The 14,880-nt window shown below is 45.0% G+C and overlaps 1 protein-coding gene across 6 annotated transcripts in view; it reads right to left on the bottom strand.

The window, feature by feature from the left end:
- CELSR1 (cadherin EGF LAG seven-pass G-type receptor 1) overlaps positions 1–14,880 on the bottom strand; it is a 177,137-nt gene that overhangs the window by 65,117 nt on the left and 97,140 nt on the right. For all 6 annotated transcript variants that reach the window (XM_075024902.1, XM_075024903.1, XM_075024905.1 and 3 more), the window contains exon 5: positions 11,782–11,870. In XM_075024902.1, the coding sequence (XP_074881003.1) occupies positions 11,782–11,870 (89 nt within the window). The remainder of the gene's footprint in view (positions 1–11,781; positions 11,871–14,880) is intronic.

A 14,880-nucleotide genomic window follows, 5' to 3' on the forward strand; every position in this document is an offset into this window, starting at 1 on the left:
TTTAATTGCTAGTTTTTTTAAGTGGCCACGCCCACTAGCACCAAAAATACATAATACAGGTAAACAGTACAAATGCATAGCTACAAATTCCTCATACCCTCATATCGTATGTGTGCCTCCAGCACTACCTACTACGACATTCTTCACAAGTATACAAGCCTGCCCACCAAAAAGCACAATAATCTATTGATACAGTAACTTTTGTTCTTCTAAGAAAGTTGTGAAAAAACTATCATAAACTGCATCTGGCTAACAATACTGGTAATCCAGTAAAAACTCCTTGACCTCTTGAGTTGAAAAGTAAATGAAACATGCATATTCCTCAGGATGCTGGTTAAAAATTTTGGTTGTGGCTAGCAAAGAAAGTGACTTTTTCACTTGAATTCCTTTTCTTCCTCATGTAACTGAAGAAACCCTGGCAACTTTCTCTGTGAAGGAGAGGCCTCGCACTTACGCAGGTAACCACAGATAAGTCCTTCTCAAAATTATAGAGCTAATGAATTGACTGTGGTTATGCTCCCAGTGTTTTTGGCATCCTGCAAATTTTCCTGTGCTTAAGCTATGGCAGAACTTTTGATCCCATGAAAATCCTGTAGAAGGAAAGGCATCCAGCACAAATTGATGATCTGGTGAAGTATACCACCAGTGCCCTCCTGGAAGTTAGCACTGTCCACTGCCTTTTCCTCGCTGTGCCACCTCTGATCTCTACAACCTTGCAGTACCTTCTGCTATTAAATATTCACAATGAGATGGGTGATAAGGAAATTATAAAATTAGAAATATGGCTAAGTCTTAATTAAGAATACGTGATTGGTTTTAAAAGGAAGCACTGAATTTTAACATGCTTTCTGCCTTGCACTCTTGAGAGAGACTTTAAAAGCTGTATTGGCATTTCTTGAGAGATATTACGAATTTATGTTTGGAAATGCAGAGCCACAAAATTGCATTTCTTCTGGGAAAAATATGCCTGGTTGTTCCTAACCAAATGACATTTTCAATATTTACAGTACCCCCATGCCCCGCCACAAATATTTGCTTAACATTGCAATTAATGTTCTGCATTTTTCTTTACCAGACAATGCCAAGCAATGCTAGAGAGGGCCTGTGTTGATCACGGATGCTGTAAACACAGCAAGTCACTTGGAGCCAGTAAAATCCGAACTCTGGCGGGGCCCACATCTGATCAACAGTGGCATTATCATAATCTTCAACAAGTGCATTGTTTATTTAGAAAATCTCCCTCAATCCCTTAACAAATTAGTCTGGAAGCCACCAAGAGGATTAACTTCAGAAATTCTACCTCCAATCGCAATTACGTCTGCTCAGATGTCACCAGCGATAGACATTTGCATAACTCATGCCCATCCTTTATTACTAATTGCACTTCCAGTGATTTGACTTCCATTGGGGTCTGTCCTTTCCAACTGAGTTACAAAATGCAGCACTCGGCAGGGGCAACCATGTCCCCGTGCGAGAGGTGCTCCCCGGCACAGGGCATAATACCTAATACCTATCTAAGAATTTAATTGCCAACCACTTTTCCTGACTGTTCAGATTAAGAAGTAAACGATACTGGATGGTGTCCTGGATACTTTCAGGGCAAAGTCTTTCACCTTGGGTCCAATGACTAAAAGTTATGCCTAGCTGGTGGCAGCTATGTGGCTTTTCTCCAAGGAGCTGGCAATCCCTATTCAGCGGCAGGCATGTGCCTGCCTCATAAATCACCCACAGTGCTGGCAGCCTAGTTGGCAGGCTCGGCAGGGAGACGGGGAGCTGAGCAAACAAGGCTTTTGTGCTGGAATGGGAGCCTCCCGCCTGAGGGGCAGTGCGGCGGCAGGGTGGCATGGGGAAGCCTGCGCTGAGCCACTGCGTGATCCTCCTGTTTGCCTGTAGGTCCTGAGGGACGGGGCACCGCGCACCCAGAACTTCTAATGAGAATCAGTCCCCTTTATAGGAGAGAAAGAAGTAACCAGTGTCATCCGTGTCTTCTGATGCAGTTGTTACAATGTGAGCGTCACTAAAATGTTGATATCTGCCTTTTTTTTTTCCCCAAAGGCAAAGGGGCAGGATAAATTATCGGTCCTGAATAAAGAATAATTATATTTCCATAACAGGTGAATTTGCCATCATCAGAGAGGGTCTGTGTTTTCAGAAGGAAACGAGATAACCAATCTGTCAGCTCCACAGGCACCCAGTGCAGAGGCACATCTGCCATAGCCAGCAGGGTTTGTGCTCATCTCCACAGCAGACCGGCAGAGGTTGCCGTATTTCATCCCAACTTTTTCAAAACAAAGTGCTACATGAACCTCTCCAACACAGACCAGCACCACTCCCACTGCCAGTGACTGCCCATGCCGCTTGTGCTTATGCAAGGGGTTTGGATTAAAGGGCAGGTCCTGCCTGCCCCTGCCCACAGCAGGGGAACGCAAGCGGCCACCGAGCTTCCAGGCGCCCACAAGCGCACCAGTGCACTGCCCTGTAGGTCTTGACTTTTAGGGTACAGCTGTGTCACCCCCCAGTGACTGGTGGCTGGATGAAATGTGGTCCCAGCTGGCTCTTGGGTGGGAGAACAGGGGTGGACCTGAGTTTTTAAAAGGGAAGTTTTCCGTACGCATCCTCAAGTCCTTCAGAAATGCTCTGCCTCTGGCCACTGCTAGGCAGTTGCACAACACAGGCTCCCAGAATCAAAACAGATGCTCTAGTAAAACAAAGGCAGAGATGAATGTTAAGAGATTTGCTATAAAGATAATCCTAAGGATAATTCAGCTAATGAGTGACAGGCATAACGCATGTAAGAGTATGAGAAAATGCAGGGGTTGTACAAGACTGAACCCAAGAGCTTATGCTTGCTATGCGGTCAGCTGAAGCAGGTGCTCCGTATGAGCAAGGCACGCTCCAGCAAGACACATCACGTGTCTACGGTAAATTCTTGCCATCCTTGCTGCAGCGTGCAACTGCCCCCTCCACACTTGCTGGTGGACCCTCGTGGCTGCTGCGTACTCCCCGTTCCCACCACCTCTGCAGCTGCCCCGCGAGACTTCTGCTTCCGTGCTTCCCTTGGGAGCTCAATGGTTTCATTGGGCTTTCTGTCCAGTCTGTACGTTTACCCACCCTTCTCCTTTTGCTAGACCAGAAGCTGCCATTGGACTGCAGATCTGGAAGGCACTTGTGCAGAAAAGTCTTTCAAGCAAAGAAACTGGCTTGATTTAGAAAACAGGACCCCCCCCAAAAAACCCCCAACAAACCCCAAACCCAACAACCTTCCCTTTACATCTCCAAGTTTGCCAGGCAGATGTTGCAATTTTTGTCTGAAGGTCTTTGCTCCTGTCCATTATAGAAAGTCTTTATCCTAAAGTTGCTGAACACCTGGCCTGTTGTAAAGTGCTTCTTATTTCTTGCTTAGTGTCATGGTTTAACCCTGGCAAGCAGCTAAGCTCCACCCAGCCGCTCGCTCACTCCCCCCGCAGCAGGATGGGCAAGAGAATCAGAAGGGTGAAAGTGAGAAAACTTGTGGGTTGAGATAAAGAAAGTTTAATAGCTAAAGCAAAAGCCGGGCACACAAGCAAAGCAAAACAAGGAATTCATTCTCTCCTTCCCATTGGCAGGCAGGTGTTCAGCCATCTCCAGGAAAGCAGGGCTCCATCATGCTAAGTAACAGTCACTTGGGAAGACAAATGCCATCACTCCGAACATCTCCCCCTTCCTTCTTCTTTCCCTTGCTTTATATGCTGATCACAACGTCCTATGGTCTGGAATACCCCTCTGGTCAGTTGGGGTCAGCTGTCCCGGCCGTGTCCCCTCCCAACAAATTGTGCCCCCCCAGCCTCCTCGCTGGTGGGGTGGGGTGAGGAGCAGAAAAGCCGTTGGCTCTGGGTAAGCAGGGCTCAGCAGTAACCAAAACATCCCTGTGTTATCAACACTGTTTCAGCACAAATCCAAAACATAGCCCCATACTAGCTACTATGAAGAAAATTAACTCTATCCCAGCCAAAAGCAGTACAGTTGGACATGACAAAAATTGCACATGGAGATGGATAGTGTGCATGGAGTGAAGGTGGGTGGTTTGGAACAGACCTGCAGATGCTTTTCATTTTAACAGTAAGAGCATTGACTATCTTCCAGTAGATATACTCTCAATATATGCCTCTTCAGACATCCCGTATGACATTCCTTGTTCTGACCAACATATTGCCTGACTAACTACAGGAACCACAGCAACTGAAGCCCTGACCTGGCCTGGGGCTGCCTTTTTCTTCCTGTCTTTTCCTCCACGACCCTGTCCCTCCTTCCACTTCATCCCCTGAGTCCCAAACAAGTGCAGATGGGCTCTGTTCCTCTGTTGTGAGCAGCTTCATTCTAAGTCTACCTAAGCTGGCAGCAGTCCCAAATCCACACCATCAAGACTCTTGGCTGCCCCCAGGTCCGACCGGAGCCCAGCAGGGCACACAGGCTCTGCCCAACAGCGCTGGAGAGCCACCACTCAGATCGCATGAGCAAATGGGGATCACTGAGCTCTTCTCAGATATGGAGCTAGTTGGTTTTGCCCAGACGTATGCTGCCTCCCAGCATCAACAGCCAGTCTGTGGGGCACTACTAGCGATCCATGGTATGGAGGATTTGTGGATGTAGACTCAAAATGGTAAGGTCTGCTGGCGCCGTAGCACAGCTGTACAGGCACGGTTAAATAACTCTTCGGGATCAGCTTCGGCCCCGAGGAACCCACAGGTGAGGGAGAAGGCTGCCTTCCCGCCCACTCGCCCGCCGGCTGAGCAAGCACAAGGGAAGAGCTGCAGCACGCACCCGAGGTACGGAAAATCAATTACAGCGTGGGACTTGGCACAGAATCAGAGGGTGTTCTGGCACCTGGGAACAGCTTTCAGCTGGTGGGTGAGGGATAGATCCTCCCTGGGAAGGAAAGGTAATGGCAAATTCTAGTGTGCGAGTGGGCTGAGAGCTAAATCTCTATAGCATTAGCTCAGTCTTTGGTGCTACTCAAGCTCCAGCTTGCCCCAGATGAAGGCCAGTTAACTCAAGAGAAACCATCACTTAACACAGGCAGGACTTTTTCGAAAGCATATGAGTCTGATTTAGAGCAATGCACCTCCTGTGCTTTGAATTCACAATGTACCGAAGATCAGCCCTAAGCAGCCCTCATTCCTTTTAAGTTTATCTCTAACTGAAGAATTTGCTTGTTTTCTCCAGCAGCTGTCTTCAGGCTAAACGCAGGTCTGGGCTCTGCTGGGTGGGAAGCGCACAGGGATGGAAAGCAGCAGGTCCTGCTAACTGTAACCGTGTGAAAGGGTGGGCTACTTCCAAGACAGTCAAGCATCTGAAACAACAACCACGGCGCTTTTCAGTCTAAAGACATGCAAGGAAGGAGTGAAAGAACGGCAGGTTACTATCGACTATCACACATGAGAAGAAACCTTAGCCCGGTTATGGAAAAAGGGTAATGTTTGTCCTGAATATCTCATCCTAGGAACCTGCAGGCTCAAGTGACCAGCACAGTGGAGACACTCTCCATCCATCATTTTACACCTCCTGACCACAGAGGAGGATCCCACGCACACACACTGCCTGGTCGTACAGTCGTTACTTTTGTGAGTCATTCTGTGAGTCATTCAGGGATTTGTTCATCCCATCCCCCAGAATTACTCTACTGCACATCAGACACTCGGTGATAGCATGTTTCTCTCTGCTCTTCTCAGGTTTTCTGTCATTTAGGTAAAATTATCCTGTGCTTCCTTAAACAGATGCAGAAGGAGCTCCTACATACAGAACGGTAACATCCTTAAGCGACTTTGATGTCATATATGTATAAGTAACACATTAAGATACACAGTATATAAATATACATGTACATGCCCTTTATAATTATGGGAACATGTCCATACACAAAACATTTTTATCTTGTGCCAAATGATGAATTCTACCCTGAGGCAATGAGTCAGGTAAAACATTAACATAAATTTGATAGTGTATCTCAAATTCTGAACAAAATTGCATTTCTATCAGAAGTTTGGGAGAGTGGCTTGAAGTTTTCACTTAATTAAGAACACCACCCACTACTGGGCTCATTAAAATCTCCTGTCCCAAGCACTGCCTAGAATCATACATGATCCTGTATGTGCACTGAATGCCAGATAATTCATGTGATATTATTGATACTGAGCATCATTACCATCAAACATCCTGGTGGTTTTGCTCCTATTCCAAACAAATATCAGCATGGCTAAACCTACTGACTGTCACTCATGCTAGCAGGCTCAGGAGAGCCAAAGGATAAGGACCAAACTCTGTCAGAGGCTGACTGCACTCTCATCATGTGGAAAGGAAGCACATCACCAAGGCAAAGAGGGCAGTTCACATCCCTGTCCCTTAGGCCAGCTATCCTGTGAACAAGCAGCAGGTTGTTTCTGCTGGTTTTTTATCAGTTTTATTTGCCAGGCTGAAATCTTCCCCCTTCTCCCACCTTTCCTTCCAAAATAATTTTAAAAATCCCATTTCTTCTGAATTTCTTCTCAATTTATATATCCTCTTGAGAAAGCAGGTCACATGCAGGTCACCTTTAATTTAATACCTTCCATTGATGTTAATGTCTGCAAGATCAGGATCCCAGAAGGTAATGTGTTCGAGCTAACAGTGTCAGCATGTAGCTTTCCTCCCTGCCATCCCTGGCTGTCAGCAAACATCTATAATGGCAAGTAGCACTGCTAACAGGCAAACTGATACCTTGCTACTGGGTAGCTGACAAGACTTTTAATATATAACTGAAACTAGAGAATGGTTATAAAACACTCCTAGTTCACTTCTGCTCTCTTATAGCTACTAATTCCTTCCCCTACTGTTTTCCCTTCCAGAAATTCAATACAGAGCCAACACTTCCTTAGTAGAACATCCATGTGCTTCCCTTAGGCACTTCCACTGAAACCAAGGGTGTCAGCTGTTACCAGGGGAGGAAGCATCCATTTCCATCACTACACAGTACATGAAAAGACATTGCTTCCCTTCCTCCTCTGATACAATCTGTTTCATTACTGCAATGTTTGACAGTGCCTGCACATACCAGGATTTGTAAGAAAGCATCAAATACTTGAGTTGATAGAGAACTGGTTTGATGCTTCTCTGCAAACATGGCGGCACAAAGCTGGTTCTTTACTCACCTCTTACAAAGGAGGCTCCAATGTTTGTCCCCAAGTGGCAGGGGACTCTCATGATATGGAGTTAATTATAAAACAACATTTTCCAACAACACTAAAGGTAACTATTACCAAGCTATCCTGGTTTCAGCTGGGATAGAGTTAATTTTCTTTCTAGTAGCTGGTCTAGTGTTATGTTTTGGGTTCAGTATGAGAAGAATGTTGATAACACATTGATGTTTTCAGTTGTTGCTAAGTAGTGTTTAGACTAAGTCAAGGATTTTTCAGCTTCTCATGCCCAGCCAGCAAGAAGGCTGGAGGGGCACAAGAAGTTGGGAGGGGACACAGCCAGGGCAGCTGACCCAAAGTGGCCAAAGGGGTATTCTATACCATGTGATGCCATGTCCAGTATATAAACTGGGGGGAGTTGGCCTGGGGGGGAATCGCTGCTTGGGAACTAACTGGGCATCAGTTGGTGAGTGGTGAGCAATCTCATTGTGCATCATTTGCTTTGTATATTCAAATTCTTTTATTATTATTATTATTATTGTCATTTTATTATTATTAGTAGTAGTTTCTTCCCTTCTGTCCTATTAAACTGTTCTTATCTCAACCCATGAGTTTTACTTATTTTTTTCCCCAATTCTCTCCCCCATCCCTCTTGGGGGGGGGGGGAAGTGAGTGAGCGGCTGTGTGGTGCTTGGTTGCTGGCTGGGGTTAAACCACGACACAAGCACATCACTTCTGAGCTGAGTACAGAAAATAATTTACAGGAGTCACTTCTACACTTACTTCTTATTTCATTATCGTTATTCCCAAACTGACTTTGCACAGGGTGGCAGCATCACCAGGATGCCACAAAACTGCGTGCCGCGTTCAGGAAATAGCTGCAGCAGAAGTTTCCCACCAGAGTTGCCCCCTGCATCCAAGTGACCCATTCCTGGACTCCAAATTGCAGTGATGCTCAGTCAAATATCATCCACAGAGCTGCAGGTGCCAAAACCCACTCAACCTTTACTCATATACGACCATGATCAACTCAGATTGCAGGAACAGTTTTCAGGGCTGTGAAAACTCATGTACAAAAATTTGCTTTGGAGTCAAGTGATTTAGATTATGTATCAAAGCCTGTTAGTCATTCTCCTCAAAAACTAAAGATGAAAAATTAACCTCAGCTGTGATGAAATCTAATACTCTGTATGTGAATTACAGCATTATCTGAAAGCTCCAAAGAAGACCAAACCCTTTTTTTCTTGCTAGATGCTGTACAAAAGCGGAAAGAAGGAAATAAACTGAACAGTTTCTAGCTTAGTTTTAAAAAAGATACTTTAAAGAAGCTTAACAAAAAAAAGGAACTGGGAAAAGAAGGATGAAGCTAAGAAAGTACCTGACACCAAACGCTTGCTGTGAGCACAACAGGGAATTTTTGAATTGCTGTTTATTTCAGCCTGCTCTGCAACATATCTCACATTTCCAAGGCAGGAGGAAAGGGTCCAGCTTGAAGAAGCCTGTCACTGTCTGAAGACACAATGGTGGGTACGAAGAGGACAGGCACAGTTGTAAGCAGGATGAGCAGCCTGGCAGCACTCAGCTGTAGAGGCATGAGTAGTAAGAAAAGTTCAAAATGTCTTTATGGGTTTTGCTGTGCAAAAAAAGCACGGAAGTGACACAGCAAGGGACTGATGAAGGGATAGGCAAAGGTGATCATATTTATTAAATAAAGAAAACCTGCTGATGGAGCAAAAGGCAGATGGAAGGAGATGAAACTCAACATGAGTGAGGGATAAAAAAGAGTAGGTATAATTACCTCTTTCAGGGCTTTTTAATGCAAGACATAGACAGATGAATGAAATGGATCTCTACGGGTATCTGGGATGATGGGTTATGCACTCCCCATGGACTGCATCGGGAAAAGATGTCTAAAAAGGAGCAAAGACCAGAAGCTCCGCAGGCGAACAGCAGAACGGAAGAGGCAAGGAGCCCTGCGGGAATGCTGCTGGAGGTAGCCCCTGCAGCCCTGCCACCAGGGACAGGGTGCTGCTGCAAAATGCCAGAGCGAGCCAGAGGCAGAGAGGAGGGAGGGGAGTCCAGAAGGGGCTGGAGGTGGGGATCAAACGCGAGACGGAGGCAGGGAGGAGGGAGATGGCTCGGGGGAGCTCTACCTGCTCAGGAAGGCTGCGCGGTGTCTGAGTGGAGCAAAGGGGGTGAGTAGTGATGGGATGAGGACCTGCCATTGCGGTAGGATTTTGGAAAGAGTGGAAGGATGCAATATAATACGAGTGCATAATTTAAGCAAACTCATGAGTTTTGGGTACTCTGTTATTCAAACATCTTAGCTGTGTCAAGTTTAGACACAGCATCTCATTTATCTTGGCACAACTCAAAGCCTTAAATTATCTCTGTCTTTTCAGCCTCCTCACAGAAACTTTACTTCCAGCTCTGTTAAAACATGAAGTAGCCAAGGAACTGCTTTACAAACAAATACCAGCTGAGGCGAAGGCTTACCCCTGCTGCAGGGTGCGGCGGGCAGCCCGTCGGGCAGGCCTGCAGAGCTGCCTCCGGCTGCCACTGCCCACAACGCTCGCTCCTTCGTTCGCTACTGGAGAGCTGGTGCAGCACATGCACTTCTCAGACATGCTGGAAAGTCCTGAGAGCGTGCTAAATGCACATAGGTTAGCATATCCTACTTGTGCTGTTTACTCCATAGTGTAAGCTCCCCTCTGCCAGGCCAAATTTAACCACTCTGGAATAAACCCTGCTAGCAGGAAGATGATGACTTCGGTCTCTAACACGGACAGCAAAGGGCACAGAGCCGCTCTCCACACAGTGACCCTGCTTTTCACCACTTTTATGTCATGTGAGTGGCAAAGGCAATGAAGTCAGCGGTGTTTCCTGGCACCGGCCCTCTGCTCTCCCTCTCTGCCCTGAGTTTCCTCCTGAGCAGCGGGGACCGGCTTGTTCCCCTTCAAAAAAACTGGGGCAGAAGGACAAAACGATGACAGTGCACACGTGTTAATGATAGGAAAACACCAGCTGCTAACATGGCTTACCTACCAGTCTGCTTGAACAGCAGCAAGCCCTGAAAATGAGGTAGGGGTTTATTTTTAACATCCATGTCAGATCTCTTTGCCTTTTAAAGAGCATCCTGGGGCTGCCTGGGCCCCTTATCTGCTCGGCAACTCTTCAGCGAGCAGCTCCGGTGGCGGTCCCTGCAGCTGTGCCCTCCCTTCCTCGTCCACTGAGGAGCTTGAAAGCTGGAGCGTCCCTCCGCTGCCTCAGCAAGTGCCGTTTACTCTGCTAAAGTGATTCACTAAGAAATAGGCAGGCTATGGAATCATGGCATGTTGCAGTTTGTAAGGAAGAGCCTCACAGTGACCACAGATGCATGCATGGTGACACACCAAGTTTCGCTTCTATTTTTCTGTGCTCCAGATAGTAGAGTATATTAAGTACAAAACTTACAAAATAAGTTTTAAATTTTTATTTTTTTATATAAAATAACTAATGAAAAAGGGTTTTATTTTATTTCCTCAAGAAAATACCCTTAGGCTAGGAGACCCTATCTAGGAGTCCAAAGAAAATTTTAATCCTCCCATTCAAACTGCCACACAAACTGTGATGAAAGGATGCAGTGCTGGGAAATAAAGAACTTGCTGATCATATTAATCCTTCATCTTCCATTCAGCTTCCTACACCAGTATCCTGTTTCCTTTTTAACAGCCAACAATGCTCCTCTATTTCCTTACGCGATCCCCCATAATGCTATCATGTCAGACTTAAAAGCAACGCTTCTCAGTAACTAAATGAATTCTCTAATTTTTGTTACAGATTATAGAAGAGTTCTGACATCTATCTGTAAACAGTGACACCGTACACCCTAAAAGCCCGCTTTTTGGTTCATCATGAAATGGCTGGTTTGCACAAAGCCCCTGCCTTTGGTTCAGTCAAAGGGAACCTGTTCCTGACAGCTACCAAGGGCGCAGCTGTGGGACAGGGACCCTGGAGCCCACTTCTGAGTGTCACGGGCTGCGTGCAACGATGATTTTGCATTTCTCTTGCGTATCTTTTTATATAGCAGACAAAAAAATGGTTTAGTAAGATAGTCATTGATTACTGAAAAGTGTCAACCATTTAATAACCAAAATTTCCAAACCAGAGAAGCTTGCGCTAGCTAAACTTGTCATTTTACAGAAGAAAAGACAGTTATGCGGAAGAATTTTGCTTTGCTTCAGAAAATTCTATGCTAGAGGTTTGTAGTTACTACACTGAAGGCTCCTGCACTGCACAATTCTTTAAAAAGATCCAAATCAGTGAGTTAGTTGTTTCAAATACACTGACACTTGTGAGGGTTTAAAGAAGTGAAAACTAAAATAGTTCCAAGTATCTGAAGGTTTCTGTGATAGTGCTTCTGAAAAGGATGTACTAGATGTGATTTTGCCTTCCCGAGACAAAACTTAATAGCCCTCAGAGGGAATTTTTGTCCCAGGCAAGGTGAGCAAGACCAGTACCATTTGTGCAGAGGAGTGCACCTGGTTAAATAAATAAATTTCAGGTCACCTGCATACATCAGGTCGGAGCTAGATGACCCACGCCTCTATTACTTTACAAATAATAGGGTTATCACCAACACAATTAGTCTTACCTTATTGTAGTACTGCACCTGGACTGAGTGCCACTGCCCATCGCTGACCCCTCCTGGAACGAATGGTGCCACCGTAGTGGTTGTCTCCCCTGCAAGGGCAGGCAGAAGGGAAAAAATAAGTCAACATCACTGCAAACTCTGCTCTGCACTAAACTGAAACACGGAGAGACCCTCATCAGGCATGGGATGCAGCCATCTTACTGTATCATGAACGAATTTGTGTTTTTGTCCTGCGAGACAGTAAATATCCCCAGTTTCATGGAATTATTTTGGTACACAAATACAAAAATAGCTTATGGTACATTCAGGTGAATTATTTTTTTATTATGCTTCTGCAGAGTGTGGTAGCAGATGCATTGGATAGATACAGTTATTGCTGAAGTGGTCAACTGAGGAAAAAATGTACATGAATTTTTCTGCATTTCTGCCAAAAGCAGCATTTTGAGGTTTTTTAATATGATGAGTATTGTGCTGGGATATTTTGTCAGGGAAGGGAAGACTACTCCTCGTCAGAGCTGAGAAAGTGAAAACCAGAAGTACTCTAGTATAAAACCCATGGTAACCTTGGTCCCAGCAAAATTTTACCAGCGATTAATGAAATTACTGGCAGCCTTTCAGTATTTAAATTTGAAAGCAAGTCTTTGCCATTGCAATTGGAAAGCTGAAGTTTTTAAGCCAGGTCTGAGTCAGCAGAACCAGCTCAGTAACCAGGCATATCTGTTCCGAGGTAGCAGCAAAATAAACATTTGTGTTGAAAGTACATAAAAGGCCTGGCACAGAGAAGGGATCGCTAGGTTTCGACTTTTTTTTTTCTTTCTCTTTGTTTTTTTTTTTAACAGTTGGAAAATTCTACATAATAAACCACAGGAAAAATAACTCCCTCCCATAAGCTACAAAATTCATGGTATTGTTCAGCTTAAAATGTACTTTCAACTCTCTATTTGCAACAAATACTTTACCCTGTGTGAAGTATTATTCCCATGTCTCCTACTCTCCTTTAACTCCCATTCTATATACTTCTGTTATTCAAACAATACAGATTTCAGCTTAGCATGTTTGACATCTTGCTGTGATGTTTTTTACCATTTAGTGATAAAAAATCTGCAGTAAAAATTGTGCTTTTTATTCAGGTAGTAAGTTTCTGCAAAGGAAAGATCACCGGTCTCCAATCCTTTCGCTTTGCTTTCTGTGAAAAAGTTGTTGCGACAGGTAAAACAGTCAGATCATATATCCAAAACTTGTACTGTTCGTTAAAAGCCACTTAAAACTATAAAACATAAACCATTCTCCTTCCAAAGAAAATACCATTTCTAACATACAGGACCAGACCTGCTCTCAGGTGCAGCAGTGCAAATCTAAATTTAGTTTCATGTATTTTAAAGGAGTTCCTCCACATTTAAATGCATAGAAGTGCAAGTAGAATTGATTTTTTTTTTCTCATTCATCCTCAGGGTGCCTTCCAAGCAATTTGATTCAAGTTTAGACAGGCGGAGCAGAGCTACAGAAGAAAGCACATCTCTCCGACTGCAGCATGTTATTTTGTTACACTAATCCATTCAAAAGCTTGCCTTAAAATCTAATTTGGACAACTTTGAGGTAATAAAGGGGAAATGAGACCGGATACCTTCAACCCAAAGGGCCCAGATATGCACTTAAGCATTGCTGGTAAAATAGTGGGGTCACATAGGATTTACCATGGGGTCTGAAGGCAGAGACCATCACTGGCGATGAGCATACAACACCGACACTGGCTGTGTCTCTGCTTCTACTGCTTTACTGCTTGCACTGTGTCACTTTTCACAAAAATAAAATAAGAGTTGACTAGAGCCCGCATGTCTATCCTGAATATGTATAATGGGAAATAACAGGATTATTTCCTGAGTTACGTGCCCAGTACAAAGGTACAAACGTCTCACTTGACCTCCACGTAACCCCACTTGACCTATGTGACAACAGCCCTTCCCAGATATTTGTTTCTGTCCCAATGGAAAGCATTCCCTAAATCTGTGACAACTAGATGTTGTCTGCCCTGCTGAGATTTAGTAAAGCCACCAAAGCCTTCCCACTGAACTCACAGACCTGCTCCTGGGCTGAAGCAGGAATGCAAAGTGGTCCACCAGGAGGGACTCCAAGAGCCTCAGCAAGCCTGCTGAAGTCCTGCGGGTGATTCCCAGTGGCTTCAATGTGCTTCAGCCATGCTGTATGACTTCACCCCTGCTACCCCTGTCATGGCAATTAGCACAGCCAGGCATGAGTTTTTGGATGAAACTTGGGCTTTTTTAACTCAGGAAACACCCCTCTGCTGAGGCTGGAATGGTCAGGGTTTGTTCTGATCACGCTCTCGTCAGGAAGAGCTTTGTCATTGCCAGGGCTGATTCTCTGAAGGAAACCCGTCCCCTGGGAGAAGACCACAGCGGCAGGGATACATGCCACCCTGAGCTTTGCTTGCAGGCCTTCCCCTCTCTCTGCTCCCAGAAGCACCAAAAGACACTGGCTTTGTCCTAGTGCAGAAAGCAAGCAAATGCCAAAGCCTCTGTTTCTTGTTTCCTAGCCCACTGTAGCAATGAGCAGGCAGCCCAGTTCTAAATTTGTTGTTGTTTACGGCTTCTTCCAAGGTGAGGTGCTTCTACAGTGCAAAAGTGCATTCCAGCAACAGCGTTGCTTGTCACCGATCCCTAACAAACGGCAGGCAATTTTCACTTGTCTGCTAGCTCTTCCTTTGGCTTGCGTGTATTTTTTAGATAACATTTACGCAGCTAGTTTCACTGATAGCATCGTGTAAAAATGCATAAACACACGACGTTTATCACAGTGTGATAAAATGAAGTCTCATTTAAGCAAACATTGGCTCAGAGGCCAACTTTCAGTCTAGCGCCAATCTTTTACAGTAGTCGTAAACTCTGGCTTTTATAACTGAATGTTGACAAGCTCTTGTCTATGACAGCAAGTGTAACCACCACAAACCGCTACAACCTACAGTGCTTTGCAACACCCGGCATCAGTTGTTCACTGTACAATGTCAGCCAGTTACTCAATTAATGAGGCAGCAAAGAGCTATATAAAGTCATTAAAGTGCATTTCCAAACGGCATGAGAGGAT

This window comes from Buteo buteo, chromosome 4, assembly GCF_964188355.1.
Source record: "Buteo buteo chromosome 4, bButBut1.hap1.1, whole genome shotgun sequence".
Taxonomy (NCBI): Eukaryota; Metazoa; Chordata; class Aves; order Accipitriformes; family Accipitridae; genus Buteo; species Buteo buteo.